General features: G+C 40.9%; 1 protein-coding gene across 1 annotated transcript in view; it reads left to right on the top strand.

The window, feature by feature from the left end:
* The window catches only part of MYPN (myopalladin), a 114,867-nt gene that overhangs the window by 81,517 nt on the left and 7,473 nt on the right, over positions 1–25,877 (top strand). The window contains exons 13-19 of the mRNA XM_043519324.1: positions 3,841–3,933; positions 11,236–11,457; positions 11,959–12,108; positions 13,634–13,713; positions 14,790–14,916; positions 16,581–16,788; positions 23,236–23,401. Coding sequence (XP_043375259.1) covers positions 3,841–3,933; positions 11,236–11,457; positions 11,959–12,108; positions 13,634–13,713; positions 14,790–14,916; positions 16,581–16,788; positions 23,236–23,401 — 1,046 coding nt within the window. The remainder of the gene's footprint in view (positions 1–3,840; positions 3,934–11,235; positions 11,458–11,958; positions 12,109–13,633; positions 13,714–14,789; positions 14,917–16,580; positions 16,789–23,235; positions 23,402–25,877) is intronic.

The raw sequence follows: 25,877 nt of genomic DNA on the forward strand, positions 1-25,877 counted from the left end.
AGTTATATAATTCATTGGAAAACAAAGATAATTAAATCTCAAAACTCTGTGTTATAGTAAAATTAAGGGAACTAGATCTACAATAATCAAGGAAAGTTAGAGTTAAGGAATGAGAACAAGGAGTTGGATTAGTTGTGCGAGTAGAACCCTTGCAGCCCTAAGAATTATGAATTGTACTCACCCATGTATCTTGTTTACCTGGAAGAAAACCATGCAGCAATGCTCTCCGGCTGTATCTCATATGAGACATTGAGAGCAGCATGTGATTATTTTAATGTTAGTACAAAGAGTAAAGCTGCAGATGATTAAGTAATGGCCATTTGGGCCCTTTCATGATACAGGAGGCCGAGAGTATATCCAAGGGCTCTTCTAGGCACCCTAACCAATAACAGAACTACACCTCATAAAAACCAAACACAGCAACAGCAGATCAGAGTTCATTTCCTTTCCACTCATTCTGCACCATCACCAACAAAACAACCAATCATTGATAACCACAATTATCTCATCTCAGAGCCCACAAAACATAATCAGACCCAACAAAGACCCCCAAAACTCCCTCAGAAAACCCTGTACCCTAAAGCACCATAATCACACATACTTCAGTCATCCCCAAAAGCAACATACAAATGTAGGCTATTTTGGATAAAGGGAGGGAACTAAATTCCGAAGTCAAGGTGCCCTCATGGAGAATGCCCAGTTGTATAATACAAGACAAAACAGGGTTAGTAATTGGCAATATGCCAAAAGATATAATTCAAGACCTTGGTATTAATATGTAAAACTCTTAGCAATCTAGGCTCTCTGGAAATGTCTACACAGCAAAAACAATCCTGTGGCAGTGAGTCTCAGAGCCCAGGTCAACTGGTTTAGGATTGAGGGGCTCACGCTGGCTAAAAACAGCAATGTAGACTTTCGGGCTTGGGGTGGAGCCCAGGTTCTGAGACCTGGCAAGAGGGGAAGGGTCTCAGAGCCCAGATTCCAGCCAGAGCATCTACACTGCTATTTTTATCCCACCAGCACAAGCCCCATGAGCCCAGGCTCTGAGAGTTGCTGTTGTGAGCGGGTGGGGGAGTTGCAGTGTAGATGTACCCTAATTACTTGAGCAGTCACCAGTTGCTTTATGTCCCTGGTGGACTGTTATGGTCTTTTTTAAGGCCCTAGGTCTAATCAAGATCAAAGAGAAAGGTCTCTTTTGGACAATGATCCTCACTGATAGAATTCACCACCTAGAAAACAGTCATTGAGATTTTCACATTCTACTTGTTGGGACACTGCAAACCCATAAATTTCAGTTGGTCTGCCTTTGACAGTTTGGGTGCACCTTGCCCTCCCCTCTCACCCCCCCACATTTGCTCTTTCTTCTGTTTTCCTCTTGCATCTGACTACTTGAGAACTGATTATATGGGGGTGGTTTGTAGTTTTGATGCCTGTGTATTATATGTGAGTGGCTGTGATCTTAGATTTTTACTATTTTTATTTCATTTTTGACTGTACAGCAAGATGTCACTGTGACGGGTTCCCCCTGGGATGCCACTTGGAACTGGGGTACCACTGACCTCACCTGACCCACCAGCCTGGGCTCCTTTTCACACTTTGGTGCTGTGATAATTTGCCATGCTCTCCAAGCTTGCTCTTTCACCAGCATATACACAGATAGGGACACACCCAGCTGCAGCTTTACACACAGATGATGAGATCAGCTCTGCAAGGGAAGGCTCAGCTAAGGCACCTCCCAGTTGCTAAGGCATGCACCCCCCACCCAAAACTGTACCATCTCACGCTGCACAGGGAACTAAACAGCGTAAGCTCGTAAAATTCACCCCCTCCCTAAATGTGGAAAGAGATATGCATTAGCTTTCTGCTCTAAATTATAATTTACAAACGCACTGGTTTTAGACAAAACAAAAACAAGTTTATTAACCACAAAGGATAGATTTTAAGTGATTATAAGTGATAGCAAACAGATCAAAGCAGATTACCTTAGTAAATAAACAAAACCACAAACTGAGCTTAACGCACTAGATAGATAGCAAATTCTCACCCTGAGTGATAAACAGGCTGGCAGATTCTTAAGGCACAAGCTGCCTTGGCTTTCCCAAGTTTTCATACACAGGCTAAAAATCCCTCTAGGCTGAGACCATCACTTTCCACAGTTCAGTCCTTGTCCCTCAAGTGTTTCCAGGTGTGTTGTTGTAGGGAGAATGAGGTATCATCATGATGTCATTGAACCCCTTTTATATCTTCTTCCCACTTGCTAGAAAGCTCTTTTGCTGTGACCTGGGTCAAACAGTTCCCATTGTGTAGTACTATCTCTGAGAGATTTCTATTGTACACAGTTCCTGGGGTAATCCTTGTGCTTGTGTGCATTTCCTCAATAAGTCATTAACATTGTTTGGCCTTTTTAATTTTGTACCTGAAAGGCTGCTTGTGGATGTTTTCAACCTCAAATGTTTCAGTAACACATATATAGCCAAATTTCATAACTTCACATATGATGATAGCACATACAATCCAATGAGCTATTACTGTCTAGCAGATCAAGACTTTTAGAATGATACCTCACAAGGCATACTTTGTACAAAACATATCCTAATTACATCACTGTGGTGAATATTGGGGTGCCACGGTGTCACAGTCACCACCAGCTGAAGGAACAAAGAACCTTGAATTTTAGTCCCTAAATTGCAGTTCAAGCCTTTGTTCTCTTCCCTTCAGCCAATTTATTGTCCAGGACTTCGGTCTAGATTTATTACTCAAACTTCTGATCATTAATTATGATGATGCTTTATGAAATGCTTTACTGATGTCCAAGTTAGTCCCAATCAGAACCACCTTTCTCTAATCTTTCTATGTAAATTACCCTTTAAAAAATTCTATAACCTTTGTTTGACAAGATCAGTTATGCAGAAAAGCTGTCAGCAATCACTTTGTTTCTGTTCTTTCATGCTAATCCTAAAAAAAAAAATCAAACACACACACAATGAGTAAATAGACAAATAGACTAAAGTCTATTAAATTTTACAGTATTTACTTATTTCAGCAAGAGATTCATGTTCCCCATTTTAAGTTTCTTATGATACCTTCACTCAATAAAAGTTAAAGTTAAGATTCCTACAGCAATATTAACATGGCCTTGTTTTACTTTATATATTATTATAGTTTTAACAAATCTATTGAATTATATAACAAGAAAAAACAGGAAGAGGAAATACGACACCTACAACATTCCTGAGTTAACTGTACTGTAGGAACCTTATCTTCAGCATTTCTTGACTTTTAAAATTTAAACTGTGCAAATCTAGGCCATGATTCTGCATAGTCATCTGGGTGCACAGACTGCTGTGTCTGCATGAAGCCCCACTTACATCTCTGGGACTCCACATGAGCACAACAAATTGCCAGCATGGATCACAGTGCAGGATCAGGATATTGCAATAACATGGTCATTTTTGCATGCCATATTTTTAATTAAAGAAACACAAAGAAGAAAGAAAAAATGTCTATGGTTGACTTTTAAATGGCTCCATCAGATGGACTCCCTTCTCCCATATTCTCTTCTATAAAGTAGCACAATATAAAGGAGAAAATGCCCTTATTTTGTAATTACATACTGCATCTTTTTTTATAGCAGCCAGTATCAAATAAAAATCTGCAGAAAAACTGCTGAAATACCCCAAGTATCTAGAACAAGTATCAGACTCTCCAATTATGTTGTAATATTTCATTACTTCTGAACTTCATTCATATTTTTATTCCAAAATCAGCCCCAGATTCATTAAAATATGCCTTTAAGTGTTATGGTAATATCTTCTTAATCCCATTACTTCCCTCTGCTAGAGAACAACATATGATGAAAAATTGGCCCGCAGACTTCAGGGACCAAGCAATGATTCCCCAGTCTTCAACTATACAACTCAAGATGTATCGAAGGTACAACATTATTATCCAACTTTTGTTACACCATATGTAATTCTTGTCACTAGATTTTTCATTTCCAAATTCTGCCTTTGACACAATTGGTAAAAAAAAGGTGATATGAAAATAATTGCTTCATTGTTCTAGAAAGTTATTATATTTGCATTTCTTTGTAGGTTTGAAAAATTGCTTGATCAGCATTTGTGCTGTTAAACACACTAATATAGTTTAAAACTATACTGTTGAGCCAGTCCAGTAACAGGTCTTTGCACTGCTACACAAAGATCCTATGTAAAAATCTCTGGGATCAAACTGTGGTCCTTACGGTACCAGGGGCTGGGAGTGCTGTGAAGACATCACACTTGGCACTGGCAGAATGGAATGCCTTTTGTTGCTTGATGTTGACTACTCTGGAGGTTCAAAGAGCAGTAACCATTCCAACAATTCTGCTGTGTTGCGTTGGGTTCTCCTTAGCACTGTAATATCTCAAACGACTATACGAGAGAAGATTCATGTGCCATACGTTCTTCTTTGTTCCTTTGTTCTTTATTACAATGTGCATAAAAAACAAGGGTTTATTGGCTTCTGTATCCAAATCTCCATCCTCTAAATTTTCAGTTGTGGTCATGCAACTTGCTTATTCCATGAAGACATAACACTCCCCATCCTCATTCAAGTTCCATCTAATTCAACTGTAGCTAAAAGTTGCCTTCCTGAATTTTCCAAATTGTTCATGGATTGTACCTTATTTCTGACCTCATATCCTCTACCTAATCACCTGTTCAATCACCCTATTCTTCCTCTGAGCCCTGTAGCTACACAAATGCCCATGACACTTTACAAAACAGTGTAGCCAGGGCACTGCTGAGGGATAAAAGCTGTTGTAAGAGATTTTCTGATGTCCTAAACATACAAAAAACAACATTTTAGTTTAGTGACTCGCAGGCAACTTCACAATTGTTAATCTGCAACCACAGTTTAAAGGTGAGATAATGGATGCAGGAAAAGATCAATGATATTAAGGTGTAACTGGAACTAAACCTCCAGTATAGTTTGATTTGACAGGTATGGTACTTGGGGAAGCCATGCCTGGAAAGTAAATGATCATCATAGATCAGAAGTCCCACAATACAATGTATTCTGTTCAGATCAAGATACTTATTTGATGGGTTATTCTTTCAACATTCCAAGGAAGGAATGGAAAAGGGCTTAACATACTAGTCTGGGACATGGGAGACCTAGATTCAATTACTTGCTCCACTACAGACTTCCCATATGATGTTGGGCAAGTCACTTAGTATCTGTAAAATAGGGAGAATAGTACTTTCCTACCTCTCTGAGTGTTGTGAGGGTAAATGCAGTAAAAAAGAGATTGTCGGGTGCTCAGATACTATGATAAATGGGGACTATATAAGTACTTAAGATACAGTAGAACCTCAGAGTTACGAACTGAACAGTCAACCACACACCTCATTTGGAACCGGAAGTATGCAATCAGGCAACATCAGAGATAACCAAAACCAGCAAATACAGTACAATAGGGCAGTGGTTTTCAAACTGTGGGTCGGTCGCGACCCAGAACTGGGTCGTGGAATGTAAGGCACTGGGTCGCGACAGCTCTGTCAGCACTGCTGACTGGGCCATTAAAAGTCTCAACCCCCCCTCAAACCCAGAGCCCCTTCCTGCACCCCAAACCCCTCACCCAAGAGTTTGCATCCCCAGCCCAAAGCCCTGACCCTCTCCCACACCCCAGCCCCCTGTCCCAGCCCTGAGCCCCTACCACACTCCAAATCCCTCTCCCCAGCTCCGTTGGGTCGCAGGCATTAACAATTTTCTTCAACTGGATCACCAGAAAAAAAGTTTGAAAACCATAGCAATAGTGTGTTAAACGTAAACAACTAAAAAAAGGGGGGAAAGCAGCATTTTTTCTTCTGCACAGTAAAGTTTAAAAGCTGCTTTAAGTCAGTGTTCAGTTGTAAACTTTTGAAAGAACAACCACAATGTTTTGTTCAGAGTTACGAACATTTCAGAGTTATGAACAACCTCCATTCCCAAGGTGTTCGTAACTCTGAGATGCTACTGTAGATAGATTTCTTCCTAACAGCATGTTAGGAAGCAACATATTGTACTAGTTTCTGATCATAAGTCAAAATATCAATACCCCTTGACCAAAAAAAAGGAAAAAAAAATAAAATGTTTCCCAATGTTTCTATAAATCTAGCCAAACACTCTTAAGTATTTGCCTTCCTACTTTAAAGTTATGCTGTAACAAACCTCAATGTCAGGACACAATTGCATCATTTTTGGGGAAAGTAAAGTGTGTGATAGGTATATGATCATGATCCCTTGAAATATATTTACTTATGCTACAAACAATCTGTTCCACCTTGTATTTACCTGTGATACTCTGAATACTTTCCCCAGACCTGAAGAAGAGCTCTGTGTGGCTCGAAAGCTTGTCTCTGTGACCAACAGAAGCAGGTCCAAAAAAAGACATGACCTCACCCACCTTGTCTCTCAAAGGAAATACAGGATGTCAAGACCATGAAAAAAATTCTGTTCTGGTGGTAGACAAGCTATTTGTCCAGTTTGAAACCAGACAGTCCTGTTTTCATATGGTTTGTGCCTGTCTGATACTAATAAACAACTAGAAATGGTTTTGTCTGGTATCATAAACGGAGGATGCCATTTTTCAGAGATCACCCCTCTGCCCCCACTGGCATGACCTCACATGCACTATGTGTGTGAGGTCACACTGGCTAGGGTAGGGCAGTACACTCTGAACAATGGCATTCTCTGTACAGCGTGTGAGAGGTCATGCTAGCAAGGGTGGAGAGGTCACATAGGTCGGGGTGAGGAGAACTGAGAGGATGTCCTATATTCTGGAGATGCATCAGTGGCCATTCTGTGGGGCCTTAGAGAAACTAGTAATAATGTCTGCAGGTCTTGGGAGATGGTGGGGGGGAGTCTGCACAAGTGTTTGCTCTCTGCTTTCAGGAACTACCTGAAGAATTCCAAAGAAGCCCTTAGAAGTTCTCACAGCAAATTTCAAATCTAAGAAGAGTGAAAAGAGATATCAGAAAAGTGTGGTCATAGAAAAAAAGAGAAATATCTGCTTAGAATCACAGCTTATGAGAGAAACTGGTGTATCTGAATTTGGATGATTTAATTTATGAGTAACTCCAGGAAAAAGGTTTCAGAGTAGCAGCTGTGTTAGTCTGTATTGGCAAAAAGAAAAGGAGTACTTGTGGCACCTTAGAGACTAACAAATTTATTTGAGCATAAGCTTTCGTGAGCTACAGCTCACTTCCAAATGCATCTGATGAAGTGAGCTGTAGCTCATGAAAGCTTATGCTCAAATAAATTTGTTAGTCTCTAAGGTGCCACAAGTACTCCTTTTCTTTCTTCCAGGAAAAAGGGAGATGACTATGAAGCATTTTCATGCCAAGGTTATTTCTTAAAATATACAAATCACTCTCTGATTTCATATGGAATCTGCCCCCACACAGTTCTGTTTCCAACATCAGGAAAAACAATTGATTGCTTAACTTCCCCGTAGACCTGTACAAAGGCCAAGACCTGTAGTCTGCAGGAAAACATAATAAATTTAGTAAATCTGAAATCAGAGTAACTCCTGATTTATGCTAGTGTAACAGAATAGAATTTGGCCTGTCATATAAAGTGATGTGCTAAGACATGCTTTGTGAAAGAAAAAACTAAACAAGATGAAATTCAGTACGGATGTATTCAGCTTGCCAGCTGGTGGTGAGCCATAGGGTAAATCTTAACCAACCATTACAGTAGGTAACACCATCTTGCACAATACCACAGACTTGTGGGCTCAGGAACTCTGATCTGGCTGTGTGGTGTTCACTGCAGGGGAGGGAGACAAAAATGTGTTTCCCCCATCTTTCTGCTCCCTCAACTCCCATTCTGGGTTAGCCAGTTCAACATCCCACATAAGTTAGAGAAGTCTGAAGGCTGTTGTGTGCACGGGCTGGTAACTGTATCTTAGGGCATCAGAATGTACAGTACCCCTCCTCAGCCACACACTCTCATATCCCCACCATGCCCCCTACACTGGGTTGTTAGGACAGGGGGGGTGACGAGCCAGATCTATGCCAGCCAGGGATTCCCTTACACAGGGAAATCTATAACTAGCCTATTAAGGCAGTTCCTGTGGTACAAAGAGGGCTGGGCAGTGGAGAAGGAGCCTATGGTCTGTAGGTAGCAACTTTTAACAACCACAAAAAGGAGAGTCCTTTTAGCTAAGTAAAAGGAACTGTGCTGCACTTCTTATCTGACAGGCGATCTTTGCTTATCTTGCACGTGAGGGTATTAACATAAGTCATGTGCGGTATTAAGAGGGTTGATTCATAAATATTTGTAAATCTTTAGAGGGCAGATGCTTTAGAAATTCAAGTATTATTATCCTGAATAAAGAAAAATCATCACTATCTTTTCAGAAATACTTAATTTCTGAAATATGTCTCTTAGGGTCTTGGAACCTTTCCTTACTGAATATTCTTAGATCAAAGCAGCCTATATTTTATCACAGTTCCAGTCCCTGGATGTAGGCAGTTAAAACTCAATTTTGATGACACACATCTGCGTCAGAAATAGGATAAGGACAGAATCTATTCCCAGTGAAATCAATGGCAAAAACTACTATGGACTTCAACAGAAGTAGGAGCAATGGTGTATTTTCGCCTAGGCCGACAAATTTGCAGGGGCGGCAAATTTATAATAGCAGCATTTTTGTAATCGCGGCATTTTTGCACAAGCCCACTGTCTGTCAGATGCCTGTATCATAGTTTGTTCATATTGTAACTGCGCACCAAACTGAAGCATCAGTGACGCCGCGATTCTAACAATCATAGCACGTATTGAAACCACCAATGACAGCACGACATCATTTAATACACATACTTGCGACAATCCTAAATGTTAATAATATGACCGGAAGGAAGAAATTAAGCGGTTCTCAGTTAAAAATAAATGCTATACAAAAGAAAGAAAGGGAAAATGAAATGACAGCAAAAATGCGCATAATAGATTCCTTTGTTGTATCAGGTAGTATGGTTCACAAGTTCATATGGGGGCGGCAATTATTTCAGAGCCTAGGGGCAGCAAAATCATTAATCCGCCACTGAGTAGGAGACATATCTTTGTGTCAAATAGAGAAGAGGCTGACGCTGTATGTACAGATCTCATAATAAGAGAAGTTTTGGACAGACTTCTCATTGGCATTGAGAGGAAGGTGCAGCTGAACAATGTGAGTCTTTCCATTGACTTCTGTGGCTTAGGATCAGGCCCTTAATGATTCAATCAAATTATAACTGGTTGTTCACACTGGAATGGTCACTGTTGCACCATATATTTTATAATCGGAGGACCAGTTTCAAACTTACATTTTTACATAGATTCATAGATTCATAGATACTAAGGTCAGAAGGGACCATTCTGATCATCTAGTCCGACCTCCTGCACAGCGCAGGCCACAGAATCTCACCCACCCACTCCTATGAAAAACCTCACTCATGTCTGAGCTATTGAAGTCCTTAAATCATGGTTCAAAGACTTCAAGGAGCAGAGAAGCCTCCCTCAAGTCAACCATGCCCCATGCTACAGAGGAAGGCGAAAAACCTCCAGGGCCTCTCCAATCTGCCCTGGAGGAAAATTCCTTCCTGACCCCAAATATGGCAATCAGCTAAACCCTGAGCATATGGGCAAGATTCACCAGCCAGATACCCAGGAAAGAATTTTCTATAGTAACTCAGGTCCCATCCATCTAATATCCCATCTCAGGGGATTTGGCCTATTTACCCTGAATATTTAAAGATAAATTACTTACCAAAATCCCATTATCCCATCATACCATCTCCTCCATAAACTTATCGAGTAGAATCTTAAAGCCAGATAGATCTTTTGCCCCCACTGCTTCCCTTGGAAGGCTATTCCAAAACTTCACTCCTCTGATGGTTAAAAACCTTCGTCTGATTTCAAGTCTAAACTTCCTGGTGGCCAGTTTATACCCATTTGTTCTTGTGTCCACATTGGTGCTGAGCTTAAATAATTCCTCTCCCTCTCCTGAGTTTATCCCTCTGATATATTTATAGAGAGCAATCATATCTCCCCCTCAACCTTCTTTTAGTTAGGCTAAACAAGCCAAGCTCCTTAAGTCTCCTTTCATAAGACAAGTTTTCCATTCCTCGGATCATCCTAGTAGCCCTTCTCTGTACCTGCTCCAGTTTGAATTCATCCTTTTTAAACATGGGAGACCAGAACTGCACACAGTATTCTAGGTGAGGTCTCACCAGTGCCTTGTATAATGGTACTAAAACCTCCTTATCCCTACTGGAAATGCCTCTCCTGATGCATCCCAAAACCGCATTAGCTTTTTTCACAGCCATATCACATTGGCAGCTCATAGTCATCCTATGATCAACCAATACTCCAAGGTCCTTCTCCTCTTCCGTTACTTCTAATTGATGCGTCCCCAACTTATAGCTAAAATTCTTGTTATTAATCCCTAAATGCATAACCTTACACTTCTCACTATTAAATTTCATCCTATTACTATTACTCCAGTTTACAAGGTAATCCAGATCCTCCTGTATAATATCCCGATCCTTCTCCGAATTGGCAATACCTCCCAGCTTTGTATCATCTGCAAACTTTATTAGCACACTCCCACTTTTTGTGCCAAGGTCAGTAATAAAAAGATTAAATAAGTAAGACTACATCATGGGCCAGATTGTGCTTTCAGTTACACCATTGCAAAACCAAAGTAACTCCACTGGTCAAGATTTTGGCAGTAAGGTAAATAAACCTGAAAATGTTTCATATTTTTTAATCTTTATATCTTTGTCTTTTGGCAGCTATACTTTCATTTATTTAAACATGAATTAAATTATTACACAAAAAGGCAGTACTTTGTATATTTAGCAGGCTATTAGTTCTGGAAAACACCCTTGAAAATCGCTGTCTACTCTTTCAATGTGCCACATTCTCGAGAGAGGCCTAAAGGAGTTACGTGCACAGCTCCCATTGAAGAGGTGAAACTCCCTTTGACAAATCTCAGTCTTAGTCTCATTTTCATGAAACATATACACCGAAGTTACAATAAGAGCTTGTGGGTGCACATATTGGTGTATACTGCTGCACAATGCACAATGCACCTTCATCTACTGTTGGGGTTAGGGTTTTTTAGGTTTTCAGGTCTTTTAGATGACATTTGGTTTAAGACAACAACTGACTGGAAATACCTTTGAGTGTAATAGTGTTGTTCAGATCACTGCCAATATAATTCTGCAGGAATACAAGATTTCAAGCTTTGAACAGAGGTTGATGAATGAAATAGAGTTTCGCCTGGAACGCACCCCAGTGGATGAATCAGATGATGAAATCCAACATGATGAAATACCTATGGGCAAGTGCATAGCACCCATCTTTGACAAGAGACTCAAGCATTTTCGGGTCATGGAAGGATCTCCTATTACATTCACCTGCAAAATTGTTGGAATACCCATACCCAAGGTAGGTGATGCTTATAGTCAGATGTACAGAAATAAAGGGTACTTACCATTAATTCCAGTATATCACTTCTGCAGACCCTCACTCCCAAGACTGTTGTTCTGCATAGGTAGTTCTCAAAGTAATCAGTAAAGCAGTTAATATAGCAATATCTCCCCACTACTGCTTAGTGAAAGTCAGTCCTAAGTGTATGGACTGATCTCCAGATCTCTTTTGATCAAAGGAAAACAAAACTTGATAAAAATATTAAGGTCTGATTCAGTCTCATATACGTGGGCTGATTTGATGAGATGTCTAGCAGTGCACATATACTCATACAACCAAGATAACAGTTCTGTAATGTTAACTTACATTATCCCAATACTGAAACATTCAGTTGTTTATTTTAAATATGCGGTAGCAAATGTTCAGAAAACACATTTTACTCTTATCTGCAGATTGCCTTGTCACTATTCAACTGCAAAGCAAATTTAAATAGCTGTTTTTCTTTATGATCACTTTCAGGTATATTGGTTCAAGGATGGCAAGCAGATTTCAAAGAAAAATGAACATTGCAAAATGAAGAGAGAGGGAGATGGAACATGTTCTCTACACATTGAAGCTACTACTAATGATGATGATGGAAACTATACAATAATGGCTGCAAATCCTCAAGTAAGGGAATTTTTTCTTTACAAATGCATGGTTTTTTTCAGCTTAGAAAGATAAGTAATTAGGAACATAAGAATTGCCATACCGGCTGAGACCAGTGGTTCATTTAGTTCAACAATCTGTTTGTGACAATGGCTAGAACCAGATGCGTAGAAGCAGCCACGTAGTAGACAGTTATGGAAAACCTGCCTATGCTGTTACTCATTTCCTCTCTAAATTGAACAGTCACAATAAGTTTCCCTTTATATGAACGTGTGTCTGTGCCTCTAATAATTTTTGGTCACCCATTCCAAACATCTCCTATTTCTGCTATATCTTTTTTGAGACAAGGTGATAGGAAATGGATGCAATATTTCAGGCGGGAGCAATATTTATATAAATGCCATTATATAATATTTTCAGTATTAGTTTTTGTTCCATTCTTTATACATGCTATATTTTCTTTTCTTTTTTAACAACTGCTGTAAATTGGAAACCACAGATCAGTGCATAAATGAGTTTGCATGGTGACCTGTTGAAAATTGAAATCTAAAACATTACCTGTTTTGTTCAAAATTTCTCCATCTATTCCTGAGCAAGTTTCACGATTAGATGGATTTACTAGAATATTTTTTGATTATATAGTCCCCAAACCCAGAATAGATTAAGTTGTTATGGGTGCATTGCTTAAAGTAACATGATAGTTGAAACAAACTTGATTCTCCACGCTGTTACTGCAGTTTTGTTTCGTGGACTGATATTGAAGTCAATCGAATTACACTGGTGTAAAAAGAGTACTTGTGGCACCTTAGAGACTAACAAATTTATTTGAGAATAAGCTTTCGTGAGCTACAGCTCACTTCATCAGCAACCGATGAAGTGAGCTGTAGCTCACGAAAGCTTATGCTCAAATAAATTTGTTAGTCTCTAAGGTGCCACAAGTACTCCTTTTCTTTTTGTGGATACAGACTAACATGGCTGCTACTCCGAAAACTGGTGTAAAACGGGTTGAACCTATGGTGAGCCTAGCAAAGCAGAGTAGAATTCTATGTGTGGACAACAATTGTGTTGTCAAATATATGTTCTTTGATTGACAAATGCCTAGTGAGGATCAGGTTAGCCACACAGTTGGTGGGTTCCTTTGTTTGTGTTTTACTCTATAAAGATAGAACTGCTATAATTTATATATAGTGGGCCAAATTCATCACTGGTGTAATTCTAGGCTTGCATGATCTTTCCTTTATTTCATTGACTTGTATGGATTTGATTTCAATAGATTTACCCCATTCCAGTAGAGCTACACAGGGGATGAATTTGGACCCTTAAATGTTAATATATTTTGAAAGATGTGAAATTGCAAATTGTTTTGTGGCACTTCCCAGTACTTAAGTAATACTGTTTTATTAAAGATATTGTATAAATGTCCTGTAGTACATTCACAGTTTAAAATATATTAGTTCTGTAATGTACAGTAGAGGATCAAACACTTGTAATGAAGAATTGAACGAGTAGTTAACTGACAATTGATTCTACTTCCATTGTTTTTTAGGGAAGAATCAGTTGTTCTGGCCACTTGATGGTTCAGACTGTTCCCATGCGTGGCCGATTAACAACTACTCAGTCTCATAGGTAAGATGAAGTACAATGCCAGAAACATACAGTTTTGCTTTACCGGGATTGCCATTTTGACCCAGAATATTTTTCAGGTTGAGTGATTTACTTGAATTTCTTGGTCCTGATTGGTCCAGAGCCATAGAATTTTATTGGCATGGTTAAAATTTGCTATCTGTCCCAACATTATCTGCTCATCTTTTGATCCTTCATTGATATTTTGGTGTAATTTAGTTTCTAGAATGTTTGCACTTAGCTGATTAATTGAGGAAGGACGGCCTGTGACCAAAAGCACAGAACTTTGAGTTGGTGAGTGAAATTCTGGCTCCACTGAAGTCAAATGCAAAACTCCCATTGGCTTCAATGGGAGCAAGATTTCACCCAGAGGATCCAAGTTCCATTCCTGCTCCTGCCATGGACTTCCTGTGTTAATGCGTTCAAATCACTTAGGTCAAGGTTTTCAAATGTTACCAGTGAATTTGGATGCTGGACTTGAGGCACCCTAAAGTGACTTGATTTTCAGAAACTGCTGAGCACCCACCTTCTGAAAATCAAGCCCCTTTAATGTGTCTCAATTTGGACACTCAACATCACTGGTCATTTTTTTTAATTTTGGCTTCAGCCCCCCATCTTTATCTCACTCTCCACATCTGTAAAATGAGGATAATAATGATTCCCTACCTCCCTAGTTGTGGGGTTTAATTCATGAATGTCAATACAGTGTTTGATATCATCAGGTGGAAGGTACTAATTAAATACAACGTATTATTATTACAGTTAGTTAATCACAATTGCAATGGAGTTAGTGGAAATGGATGGAATAGTAAAAATAAATTCTGCCAGAAAAATATGGAATGACTTAGGAATCCAGTTTTACTGACTATATTAAAAGTTCATTTGAAAATCCTGACCAATTTAAAATATGCATTCATTATATTGTACTTAATGCTTTTCTTTGTACACCTGTTCTGGTCATTACTTTTTGGTTTTACCTAAATATCTATTGATAATTTTCTACAGTTTTTGCCCCATACCAAATTTTAGGGAAATAATTTATATTTCTTCCAAGCACATACTGCAGTTTTGTATTGCAGAGCAAGGTCCCGTGTGCAAGAAGGAGATAAAGAACCACTACAAGAACGCTTTTTCCGGCCATATTTTTTGCAGGCACCTGGAGACATGGTAGCTCATGAGGGGCGACTTTGTAGACTGGACTGCAAGGTATTTTCATGGCTCACTCTTTCTCTCTCTGTATACATACTGCAAAAAAGAAAAGGAGTACTTGTGGCACCTTAGAGACTAACAAATTTATTTGAGCATAAGCTTTCGTGAGCTTATGCTCAGATAAATTTGTTAGTCTCTAAGGTGCCACAAGTACTCCTTTTCTTTTTTGCGAATACAGACTAACACGGCTGCTACTCTGAAACCTGTATACATACTGGTAGCTGTCTTCTTTAATAGGCGTTCTTCAATACTTTCTTCTAATATTTAATGCCTTTCTTGTGTTTGTTCTCTCATTTCTTACTACCACTCTGTCTGAGCTTCAGGTGTTTTCTACCTAGCACATGCCAAATGGAATGAAAAACGCTGTATAAATTTCACCAAAACTAGAAGGCTCATTTACAACAGAGTTCATACAATTATGTGGCTTAGTTTCTACCAGCCTTTTAGCAGAGTGGCAAACTGAAGGAACTTCCATAGAGATGTAGGGCTCCTCTGCTGAGTCATTGAGTCATCCTGTAAACAGGTGCTTGAACACACCCCCATATAGCTATAAAAGTGGAGCAGAAATGATTGAAGATACTGTATGCTGTTCATTCCAAGGTTCATACTGTATTTTATTGATAGTAAGAAGACTAATATTTTTTAGAAAGGTGCAACAGAGCCTCGATCATTCTCTTTTTCTCTCAAGGGCACAGAGAAGAAAAATTCCCAACTTACTGACCCATGCTCCCAACTCTGAGGAGTTGTGGGTCACAGGGATTAGTGTCTACCCAAATGAGCTACGCAGTGGTATAGCATTTGTGCAGAACCCAGGGACCTTTAAGCGATTCATAGCCTCCACCATTCCAGATCTGAGGATGTACACACACACACACACACACTGCTGACATGAGTCCCATTACCATGCAAGTAGCTCTTCCCTAGCCCTGAAAGGAGTAGAAAACAGAGTGGAAGTTATCGCCTATTTCGAGTGAATTTTCCTTAGGAATAATTCAGAGTTTAGTAGGCGAGCATGCCACAGAGACTGGTTACTCTCTAGCACTGCTCTTCTACCAGTGCTTGCGGGGACCTAAAAGCAAAGTGGAGATTTCATAAGATTGGAGAAAAGTAATCTCCATGCCAGGTAGGTTCCATTTCCCTTCTCCAATTTGTGGAATTTGTGCATTTGCCTCTCTCCATAGAAGGGAAGCTTTTGACCCTGAGTGAGCACCTATCTATAATGGAACAATCCTATAGAATGTAATAGAGGTATAAAATAACCATATTAACTGACAAAATTCTATTGTGTGTTGATTTAAGACTTCTACAGATTCTGTATTATTAAATTCTATGTGTTTCAAGTGAGTTCTGTAGAACCCAGTTGATTTCATCCCTATTAAATTCTATAAAAGTTCGGATCTAGTGTTTTGGTTTCAGCCAATCACAATCTGAAAACAAGCAGAATACTAACATTTTGCTTTTTATAAATCTTATTTGTGGAACAAATTTTTTTCCTGGAAATAATCACCAACAGCAGTTAGCAGTTCTATCTCTGGCCTCACTTTCTATTCCATATTCTCATATACATCATTCATAAGTTATCTTAAGATAGTTAATTTATTGGGTTGTTGAATTTGTGTGTCAGTCTGTCACTTCTCTTTAGCTGTTTCATTGTCTGTTAGGTGAGTGGGTTACCAACTCCAGACCTGATGTGGCTTCTGAATGGCAAACCTGTATTACCCGATAGCACTCACAAGATGTTGGTCAGAGAGACTGGTGTTCACTCTTTGCTTATTGATCCTCTCATACAAAATGATGCTGGAACTTATACTTGTATTGCAACCAACAAAACAGGACAAAATTCATTTAGCCTGGAGCTCAGTGTTGTAGGTAAGACTTACTGAAAGGTTTTAACAAAAGACTATGTACAGTATGATACTGTAATTACTTGTATCTATTACTTTGTATGTATTGAGACTGAGTCTCTTCTCATGCCACTGTACATCAAAAGTAACTCCATTGCAGTCAGTGGAATTACACCAGTGTAAAACTGATATAAGGAAGAGAATCAAATCCAGTGCTTCCTTTGTAGAGGTATTCCAGTTATTCCTTCAGGGCTGTGATGTGTCCATACAGTATCTATGTGCAAACCCCTGCCTATTCATCCATAATCTTTTTCTTTTTCAGTCCCCTGCCTTCATACATTGCTGTTCTCGAGCTCTTCCCCAGGAAAGACATAGTCTTGGGTTTTAAAAATACTCTATGGCCTCCCTACCATGTCACAGTTACAGTTTTATTAGTTTAAAAAAATATTTAAATGTAAAAATGCTGAATGCTACTCATTTTATTTAATAAGCCTGATGAAACCTGAGCAGCCATGGTAAAAGTGCTGTTGAAATCCACATCTGCAGCATTCATTTCCTGCAATGGTAGCATGTTTGGACCCCATATATACATTCATCTATAGAAAAAAATCAGTTCTATGTATGATTTTCAGTACATTCCCTTAAGGATCTTGGATCTTAAACAGGTTGGTAATCTTTCATTAGAAAATAAAATCACAACCTGTTAAGGCCATGTCTACACTACCAATTTTTGTCAACAAAAGTGATGTCAACACCCGAAAGTCAACATGTAGACTCCCTCCTCAGGCCCTACGCTACCAGCACTCCCAGCTATCTTCAAGACACCATTGACATCTGGAGGAAACTACAATCCATTGGTGATCTTCCTGAAAACACCATCCCGGACACTATGGAGGTAGAAGCCCTATACACCAACATTCCACACAAAGATGGACTACAAGCCGTCAGGAACAGTATCCCCGATAATGTAACGGCAAACCTGGTGGCTGAACTTTGTGACTTTGTCCTCACCCACAACTATTTCACATTTGGGGACAATGCATACCTTCAGTGGCACTGCAATGGGTACCCGCATGGCCCCACAGTATGCCAACATTTTTATTTTTAGAAAGCTTCCTCAGCTCTCGTCCTCTAATGCCCCTACTCTACTTGTGCTACACAGATGACATCTTCATTATCTGGACCCATGGAAAAGCAGCCCTTGAGGAATTCCACATGATTTCAACAATTTCCATCCTACCGTCAACCTCAGCCTGGACCAGTCCACACAAGAGATCCACTTCCTGGACACTACGGTGCTAATAAGCGATGGTCACATAAACACCACCCTATACCGGAAACCTACTGACCGTTATGCCTACCTACCTGCCTCCAGCCTTCATTCAGACCACACCACACGATCCATTGTCTTCGGTCAAGCTCTATGACATCACCGCATTTGCTCCAACCCTTCCGACAGAGACAAATACCTACAAGATCTCTATCAAGCGTTCTTACAACTACAATACCCACCTGCTGAAGTGAAGAAAAAGATGGACAGAGCCAGAAGAGTACCCAGAAGTTACTTACTACAGGACAGGCCCAACAAAGAAAATAACAGAACGCCACTAGCCATCACCTTCAGCCCCCAACTAAAACCTCTCCAACGCATCATCAAGGATCTACAATCTATCCTGAAGGACGACCCATCACTCTCACAGATCTTGGGAGACAGACCAGTCCTTGCTTACAGACAGCCCCCCAACCTGAAGCATATACTCACCAGCATCCACACACCACACAACAGAACCACTAACCCAGGAACCTATCCTTGCAACAAAGCCCGTTGCCAACTCTGTCCACATATCTATTCAGGGGACATCATCATAGGGCCTAATCACATCAGCCACACTATCAGAGGCTCGTTCACCTACACATCTACCAATGTGATATATGCCATCATGTGCCAGCAATGCCCCTCTGCCATGTACATTGGCCAAACTGGACAGTCTCTACGTAAAAGAATCCATGGACACAAATCAGATGTCAAGAATTATAATGTTCAAAAACCACACGGAGAACACTTCAATCTCTTTGGTCACTCAATTACAGACCTAAAAGTGGCAATTCTTCAACAAAAAAGCTTCAGAAACAGACTCCAACGAGAGACTGCTGAATTGGAATTAATTTGCAAACTGGATACAATTAATTTAGGCTTGAATAAAGATTGGGAGTGGATGAGTCATTACACAAAGTAAAACTATTTCCCCATGTTTATTCCCCACCCCACCCCCACTGTTCCTCTGAGGTTCTTGTCAACTGCTGGAAATGGCCCACCTTGATTTTCACTACAAAAGGCTTCCCCCCCGCCCCCCGCTCTCCTGCTGGTAATAGCTCACCTTACCTGATCATTCTCTTTACAGTGTGTATGGTAACACCCATTCTTTCATGTTCTCTGTGTATATAAATCTCCCCACTGTATTTTCCACTGAATGCATCTGATGAAGTGAACTGTAGCTCATGAAAGCTTATGCTGAAATAAATTTGTTAGTCTCTAAGGTACCACAAGTACTCTTTTCTTTTTGCGGATACAGACCAACACAGCTGCTACTCTGAAACTGTCATAATAAAAATCTGAATTTCATGTTCACACTTGCTCCCTCTGTCAGCAGATCGCGTACACATTGGGGGCTCCATCGTCAACAGTATGAGCATTGCACTGTGGGTACCTATTCCACAGCCCAGCTCAACACCTTCTGTCACTAGGTGTTGTGGGAAGGCAGAGCAGATCGCGGCACATCTTGGGACCTGGCTAAATGTCCTGTGATGCATTGCCTTGTGTCCCAGCATTCCGTGGACTTGCGGCTTTATTTCACAGCATTTTTGGAACAGCCATTCTCTGCTGTGCACCCCAGCATCTTTGTGAGAAGGGATGGATTCAGCCCTGCTCTCCTATCCTCTTTTAACTGTCATGAAGACATTGCGGATGGCAGTGCAGTTAATCGTCAAGTTCCTAACTGAAGAAGATTCATAGGCACCCGACATTCTGCATGACATGGATAGGAGCAACTTTAGATTGCTTTTGGCATTCACAGAGCAGCTGCATAGGGTAGACCATCACTTTTGGGCTCAGGAAACAAGCACTAAATGGTGGGATCGTATCGTCATGCAGATATGGTCTCAAGAGTAGTGGCTACAGAACTTTCAGATGTGGAAAGCCACTTTCCTGGAACTGTGTGCGGCGCAAGGACACCAGAATGAGAGCTGCCCCCTCGGTAGAGAAGCGTGTGGCAATTGTTGTGTGGAAGCTGGCAACTCCAAACTGCTAACGGTCGGTTGTGAATCAATTTGGAGCGGGAAAGTCGACCGTTGGGGCTGCATTAATGTAAGTGTGCAGGGCAATAAATCGAATCCTGCTACGAAGGACCATGACTCTGGTGCGTGAAATAGTGCACGGCTTTGCAGAAATGGGGTTCTCTAACTGTGGAGGGCAACAGATGGTGCATATATTCCAATTTTGGCACCAGACCACCTTGCGACAGAGTACATCAATAGGAAGGACTAATTCTCCATGGTATCGCAGGTGCTTGTGGATCACCGGGGGTGTTTCATTGACATCAACACGGAGTGGCTGGAAAGGTGCATGACACATGCATCTTCATGAACACCAGCATGTACAGAAAGCTACAAGCGGGAACTTCCTTTGCAAACTAGAAGATTACAATGTGGGATGTTAAATGCCCACAGTGATCCTGGGAGACCCTTCAGCCGTGGCTCATGAACCCTTACACAGGACACTTGGACAGCAGTAAGGAGCGGTTCAACAACAGGCTGAGTAGATGCTGGATGACAGTTGAGTGTGCCTTTGGTAGATTAAAAGCGCGCTGGAGATGCCTTTATGGCAGGTTAGATCCTAATGAGGATAACATTCCCATAGTCACAGCCGCATGCTATACATTGCATAATCTCTGTGAAGCTAAGGGTGAAAGGTTTGCTCAAGGTGGAGTGCTGAGACAGACTGCTTGGCCTCTGATTTTGAGCAGCCAGATACTGGGGCTGTCAGAAGAGCCCAGAGAGGGGCAATTAGAATCAAAGAGGGTTTGAGGCAGCATTTTGACATTGAGCACCAGTAATGTATATCTCTGTCACTGTGTTAGTTTTCCTAGGAAGCAACTGTGTCATTTTGGGCCTTATATTCCTGTGAGACAATGATTACAATGCCTGTGCATGTATTGGTAGTGCCTACAATCTGAATTTGTAGAAAAAAATTAAGGTGATTCACCATTAAAAAACTTTGTTTTTATTGAACAAGAAACAGCACACACAGACACACAGATGCCTGCTGGGAAAAGAGGAACCAGGGAAGGACAGACTTTCACAGCTGGGTGTAGGTCCAGCTATCATTGTGAAAGTTGTTCAAGGGGGTGGAATGAAGGGGAAACCAAGAAGTCCCGGAAAGTGGAAGGGAATATGCGGGTGGAGTTGGGGGGTGGGGCATGGAAAAGTGTTCTGAATGTGTTGCAGGGGTGGGCGAGCATAGCTCTCTCAGTCTGCAGCACTATTAAGGACTGCAGCATCTGCTTTTGCTCCTCCATTACTTTAATCATCCGCTCTGTAGCATCCTTAACAAACTCCTGATTCTCTTTTCTGTCCTACTGTTTGGCTTCCCAGAACTCCTGGCATTCCCTTTTCTCTGCATTGGAGCATGTCGCCTTTTCTGTGTCTTGGGCGCTTTCTTATCTGGTGAAGACACTCAGCAGAGGGGCGGGGGGGGGTGTTCCTGAAGGCCACACCTGGTGAAGCATAGAGGACAATGCACAGAAGCGGGATAGTTAAATTCACGGACAGTATTGTAACACTTCAGTTATATACATTTTTTGCTACATTACAATCACTTTCTCACTGACCCTAATCAGGCACACATATCTGCGAACAGCCAAAGCATGGTGAGTATTGGGGGAGATGGGGGGGAGCTCCACATGGGGAAAAGAGCACACACTCTCTGCAAGGGTCGTGGTGCAGCATTCTATGGAAAAAATTCTAAAATTCTCCCGCACTTTTCCCACAGGCAGTGATCATTCTTGCAGACATCTCACTGCTAAGAGTAAGCAGGGAAATGAAGGTACATCTACTCCATGATTGTGGCTTCCACCCTGCTCCCTAAGCTGCTTGCCTGTCTGCCACTTTGGTCCCTGCAGAAGTGATTGCTGAATGGCACAGGAAAGTTTCCTACAATGGGGGAAGAAACTTTCGGCAGAAGATTACCAAGTACCTCCAGGAAACTTTCCTGGAGATCTCTCTGGAGGATTCACATGAGATCTTGGCGTGCATCAATGCACTACTCTACCATACCAATTAGCTACACAGGGAAATGTCCAGCTCACAGAAACGCAGCCGGCCTCCCACATTTCTATACCCTGAACCCACCTCCGCACCACACAAGCCACAGCCACTTACCAGGCATCTCATCTCCTGCTTCTTGCTCCCCAGAGAGCGACTGCTAAGACTGGCTAGACACCTCAGGAGTGGGGAACAGTTCCTGGCTGCCTGCCCTACTGGGCGACCCCGCCGGGAGCTGCACATCCTCGTTTAACTCCACCTCTTCATCAATAACTTCGTCCTCCAGGTTAGGACCTCTTTCCACTACCTCCATTCCCTCTGAAGTATCCATGGGGTTCTTGGTGATGGAGGTGGGGTCGCCACCAAGGATAATGTCCAGCTCCTTATAGAACTGACAGGTCTTAGGTGAAGCACCGGAGCAACAGTTTGCCTCCCTCGCCTTATGGTACGCCTGCCTCAGCTCCTTTATCTTTTCTCTGCACTGTAGTGTGTGCTAATCATAGCCTTTTTCATATAAGCCTTGAGAAATTGGAATCCCAATTCCTATGGCTCAACCGCAGCTGGGACTGCACAGCCTCCTCTCCCCAGATACATATCAGATCCAACAGCTCTATGGTGGTCCAAGTGGGAGAGCGTTTGGTGCGATAACCTGCGAAGGTCACCAGGGGAGATGCGATGAGACCTCTCCATGCCGAGCCAGCAGGAAATGGAATTTCAAAAATTCCTGGGGCTTCTAAGGGGGAGGGGCAGATGGTCGTTGACCTGGCTGCAGGGCAGTGGAGTTCAAAACACTGACCAGAGAGGTCATGATGGGCATTGTGGGACACCTCCTGGTGGCCAATTACAGCGATGAAATCAAGCACGTTATATATTCTGGCACTTTGTTGAGAAATATGTAGAGGAAAATGATGCAAGTCTCTCATTTGGGGTGGAGATACTTAGTCACCAAAACCACTTTCCCAACAAAAGTCACATCGTAATGTGTAGGCATGCACTGTTTGGTCAACAAAAGGCAGTTTTTGGAGAAAAAACTTGGTAGTGTAGACAAGGCCTAAGATGTCATAGGAATCATTTTGGATTGTTTCCACATGGTTCAGTGCAAAAGACTGAATAAAGTCATTGATGCACAGTAATTGTTCCTCCTCCTTTCCAGCAAAGGAAGTCAAACGAGCCCCAGCATTCCTGGAGAAGTTACAGAATTGTGGTGTGCCTGAAGGGCACCCAGTCAGATTAGAAGGCAGAGTGATTGGAATGCCACCACCAATATTCTACTGGAAGAAAGACAATGAAACCATCCCTGCAAACAGAGAAAGGATGAGGTATTGTACAGTCATTCACACAGTTAATATCCCCTTGAGGCTGGGCTGGTTGTTGGCTCAAAAGTTTTGTTGTCAGAGCAGGTTTTGTCCTCTCTCTAGATGAAATTCATTTCACCCACTTAAAGCCTAAGGAACTGGTCTTTAGTATGAAGGATAAGGGAATAAAATCCACTTCCCTAATTTGGGATCAGAGTGCAGAAGTGCAGCAAAGCTCCCTACACCCCACAGCCACTGCTCCAGCCAATAGACTAGAATAGTAGAGATAGTGTTTTTGGGCCACTTGCATAGTTTGGTACTCATACTTTATCACAGATCATATTGCCCCTTCCCGTACTCACCCCAACACAGTTCTCTGCTACATGGGGCCAGTTGTGAAACACATATATGCCTTTCTGGCAATACATAATCCATCCCTGAAGGGTTTAAGAAGTGCCTTGAACTGCGCCTTTGTACCAGGATGAATTTCATCCCACCTGCCTCTCCGTTCTTCATCACCTTCTGTGTGCCTGCTGCTCAGTGCATCCTACCAATAAAGGGATCAGCACTTCACTGCCATAACCTTTCCAATTTAACAATATAATTTTGTATTTAAAGATGAGCTTCTCTTTTATATTTATGTCAGTTTAGCTTTTAAAACTAAACTTAAAAGAGATGAGCCGGCTGAGCTGTGAGTAAAGTGCTGCTGGGATCCATCATTGCAAAGGTCATTTGATCTTTCAAATTGCCTTTTTACTGGTAGATTTGGGGGGAAATCATAAATGATACTGACCTTTATTAAGAGGATTTTTAAAGCAATATCTCATTCTAGGATAAGAGGGAAATATTTGATTTAAGAATATAGGCAATTATTATGCAAAATATTAAATTCACAAATGAGCTACAGCTCAGTTTACATAATGGACTAAAATGTAATACAATACATTGTAGGTGTAAATAAGAAAGTCAAACTCATCATAATCACAGAAGTCAGAGGTGTAAAACCATATAGGTCCTGTCTAGTTCCTCACCCAGCTATCAACATAGGAATGTACTGTACAGTATATTATAGCCACTGCCTTGTCCAGTCTAGTTTTAAATATTCCAAGAGATGGGGCTTCCACCCTTTCCCTAGTCCACAGCCTAACAGATCTCCCTTTCAGGAAATTTGTATTTATTTCATCCCATTACTTACAGTTATATACACATTCTTCCCCTTTCCACCCTAAATAATGCCTCTTCATTCATGTTCCCCAAATGCTGGCTGGCTAGTACACAGAGGAGGACACCAGAATCTGCAACTAGAAGTGGGAGGATAGGAGGCAGAAGTTGGCTACGCAGATTTGATCTTTCCCAGAACTCAGGGAGGAGAGTTCTGTAGGTCCTGCCATAGAAGGGATTAGCAGAGCAGGATCCAGCAGTCAGGAAGCTCCTTGGTCCCAAACTGGCATCTTTCCACACTTCAATCCTTTGTGCAGATTTATTCCTGCTCTGGACAGGAATACTCCTTCCTTAATACAGAGACACACTACTAGTCTGCAGCATTAATGTGCTTCCATTTTTGTGTCCCAGAAATACTGTTCCAGAATTTGGCCTTTGGTATTAAACACCTTCCACATAGTCACAGTCAGTTCTGTCCTCTCTTAATTATTGCTAAGCATAATTAACTTTTTAATCTTTCCTCATGGGGAATCCCTCCAGTCTTCTAACTGACATTGTTCCCTCTTTGGATTTCTTCCAAATAGTTAGTATCTTTGATACTAAGTTTCCTAGCAGAGATCTCATCAGTGCTGTAGATAAAATAATTATTTTCCTCTTCCTTAAAATGAAAACTCTGAAACCCACAATTGCAGTGTCTTTTTTTTTTTGCCAATAAAATTCTAGAAATTTTAATTTCCCCAAGGTTTGAAGGGTGCAGACAAGTAAAGGTTCAATTTTATATTTTAAAATAATGTTCATTATTCATATCGTGACAAGCAAATTTGCATTAAGTATCTGATTCTTTTGAAGTGAGCATAAAAGTGGTTGTGTCAAACATTAAATCCACCATTAGATAAACTCAGCATCAACAAATTGGCTTGTGCTTGTAACAAATGCTGGTGGTGTATTTTTTTGTGGGCAACAGCAGTTAATTTTCTCTCAGACAACATAATTTTTTTGTGCATTCACTTTTTAGTACAGATGGGCCCAATACCAGAATATTCAGATAATTATTTTTAATGCCCTGAATTTCAGATCTAAAATTCTAGTTTAGCACGTGAAAGATAGGAACTGACTGCAAAATTTGGGCCCAAGCCCAGGTACAGATTTCAGTCCACATTTCTAAAACTCAGAAGTGTTTGGAATCCAGCATTTTGGCTCAAATACATCACTGCTTTCTAGCTGAATAAAGAAAATCTGCTATAAAATATTTCCTTAGTTTTGTTTATCTTGGAAATTAATTATATTTTATGATTTCTTTGCCAGGATTCCTACTCCTTTGTAAATCTGTGGGTCAATG

The sequence above is a fragment of the Dermochelys coriacea genome, chromosome 7 (genome assembly GCF_009764565.3).
Source record: "Dermochelys coriacea isolate rDerCor1 chromosome 7, rDerCor1.pri.v4, whole genome shotgun sequence".
NCBI lineage: Eukaryota > Metazoa > Chordata > Testudines > Dermochelyidae > Dermochelys > Dermochelys coriacea.